At 43.0% G+C, this 2,866-nt stretch overlaps 1 protein-coding gene across 1 annotated transcript in view; it reads left to right on the top strand.

Annotated features, from left to right (window-relative positions):
• Positions 1-2,866, top strand: part of SARC_05827 (hypothetical protein) — a gene marked incomplete at its 3' end in the record, with an annotated part of 13,944 nt that overhangs the window by 7,165 nt on the left and 3,913 nt on the right. Inside the window, exons 7-9 of the mRNA XM_014300308.1 lie at positions 174-322; positions 1,716-1,824; positions 2,421-2,661. Coding sequence (XP_014155783.1) covers positions 174-322; positions 1,716-1,824; positions 2,421-2,661 — 499 coding nt within the window. The remainder of the gene's footprint in view (positions 1-173; positions 323-1,715; positions 1,825-2,420; positions 2,662-2,866) is intronic.

Here is a 2,866-nt window from a genome sequence, read left to right as displayed (position 1 = left end):
ATGTATTGCTAGTTGTATGTTTATATAAATGCATGTTTCAGTGTCTTTTGTCACCCAATGACATTGGTCTTAAGCATATTCCGACAACATTGGTAGAGGAATGGTCCCAATCCCACTTTTTTGGTGCAAAAATCCCCAATTGCTCACCTAAATTCGACGTGTATGTACCCCAGGTATCTACTGCAAATGCAAAGAAGAATTGTACCAAGAATCGGGCCGAAGCCGAACAAGGGCTGACGTTTTCAGGATTTGTAGCATTCAACTGTCGCAACCGAGCGGATTCTATCCAGATCATCACCGAACTAAAACAGTCCAATCACCGGTAGGTAGTCGTCTCTCGCCTGTACTGTGCCGTCGCAGGATTTGGTCTGACTATAGTTATGCGGGAGATGTGTGTATGTGTGTATGTATGTATATGTGGGATGGTTGTATGTTGCATATATATCCATATACAGTTCTATAGTTATTGGGGAGATGTGTGTATGTGTGCACGTATGTATATGTGGGATGATTGTATGTTACATATATATCCATATACAGTTCTATAGTTATTGGGGAGACGTGTGTATGTGTGTATGTATGTATATGTGCGATGGTTGTATGTTACATTTATATCCATATACAGTTCTAGTCATTGAGGAGATGTGTGTATGTGTGTATGTATGTATATGTGCGATGGTTGTATGTTGTATTTATATCCGTATACAGTTCTATAGTTATGAGGGAGATGTGTGTATGTGTGCATGTATGTATATGTGCGATGGTTGTATGTTACATATATATCCATATACAGTTCTATAATTGCTGGGGAGATGTGTTTGTGTGTTGTATGTATATGTGGGATAGTTGTATGTTACATATATATCGATATACAGTTCTATAGTTATTGGGGAGATGTGTGTTTGTGTGCATGTATATGTGGGATGCTTTTGTTCCATATATATCCATAAAGAGTTCAATATTGTTGGGGAGATGCGTATGTGTGGATGTATGTGTATGTGGGATGCTGATGTTACACATATCTTTATAAGCAGTCGACCACACACACGATATATACCTAGGAATTAATTGGATTGCATCTGTGGTGTGTTGACTCGTTTTTTGTACACATTACAATCTGTCCGAAAAGATAAATTCGGGTCGCAATATTTCGGCTTTACTTTTATTTTTTTGCCTTTGCCGAGCGCCTGTCTACCCTTTCATTCCTCGTGTGCCCGATTTTTGCTCAGTTTACATAGGTTTCATGTGTGTGTGTGGGTACGGTTTTGTGCAGTGTCTATGAACTACACCACTCCCAGTTGTATCATGTGTGCCTGCACATGGTTATGTTATGCCTGGGTGTGCTTGTGTTAGACGTATTACCCTCCTCTCACCCATGTGTGGATCTTCATTCGCCTGGTATACTCCATCCCCCTCCCACAGAGTGATTATGATTGTGTGCTTGTATCTGACTTATTACCCTCCTCTCACCCATGTGTGTACCTTCATTCGCCTAGTGTATTACTTCCCCCCCCCCCACAGAGTGATTGTGATTGTGTGCTTGTATTTGACTTATTACCCTCCTCTCACCCATGTGTGTACCTTCATTCGCCTGGTATACTCCATCCCCCCTCCACAGAGTGATTGTGATTGTGTGCTTGTATTTGACTTGTTACCCTCCTCTCACCCCTGTGTTTACCTTCATTCCCTTGGTATACTCCATTCCCCCCCCACAGAGTGATTATGATCACGGGTGACGCCATTCTCACAGCTGCGCACGTGGGCACTGAGACCAATATACTGCGCAAGGACAAGTCCAAAATCCTGATCCTGGCGGAGATAGAGGTGCGTTTGTTCAGTGCTTAAATGCAGTATTTCGGCATTTGTCCTGATTTTGTCCTGACCTATTCCTTACCTGTGGGGTGATCGAGAGCACATCCGAGTTCACGGATGTTCTCTGGTGGTTTGTATTTACCATGCAGCTGTGTTGAATAGACCTGCCACAGGGTGCAGCCTATGGTTATTTTGCAGAAGCGCGCTTGTTATATCCTGACATCCGAGTATCTACTAAATACGTGTGTGTGTGTGTGTGTGTGTGTGTGTGCGTGTGTGTGTGCGTGTGCGTGTGTGTGTTTGTGTGTGTATGAATGTGTGTGTGTGTGTAATTGTGTGTGTGTGTGTGTGAGTGTGTGCGTGTGTGACACGTGTAGATAAATCAAACCTTCAAACATATGTGTTTCCCTATAGCACCACAGGTCTAAACCCGTTGATATTTAATCTGAAACGGTCACAGTCGACTGCTTCCTCATTCCTTTTCCTGTCGCAAATTTGCAAACCATGGGACTATGCTCGTACCTGTTTTCCTTTTCCTAAACCCTAAACCATAAACCCTAAAACCCTAAAACGGAGACTTTAAAACCCTAATACCCTATCCCCTTTAGGATAAGAAATCGGGATCTAGTGAACTCGTCTGGCAGAGCTTTGCGGACGATTCGGTGGTAGCCAAGTTCTCAGCCAATGAAATCCCCGCGCTATTTTTAGAACATGATCTGTGTGTGACCGGTAGTACGCTGATGAGGGCTGGGGGGGATGACCCTACTTCTGGCGGCATTTGGGAGCATCTGCACTGCATCTATGTATATGCACGCATGAAGCCTGATCACAAGGAGAAGGTGCTGAACGGTATGTATGTGCACGTGTTTCTCTGTTTGGTGTGTATAGATTTGTACGTAAGAGAGACGTACACGTACACGCATACGCACTCGTACACGTATACATACACATACACATGCATATACACATACACATACTCATACTCATACTTATACATATACATACACATACACATACACATACACATACACATACACATACACATACACATACA

Source organism: Sphaeroforma arctica, assembly GCF_001186125.1.
Source record: "Sphaeroforma arctica JP610 unplaced genomic scaffold supercont1.388, whole genome shotgun sequence".
Classification (NCBI taxonomy): Eukaryota; class Ichthyosporea; order Ichthyophonida; genus Sphaeroforma; species Sphaeroforma arctica.
This window is presented reverse-complemented; position numbering and strand designations above follow the sequence as displayed.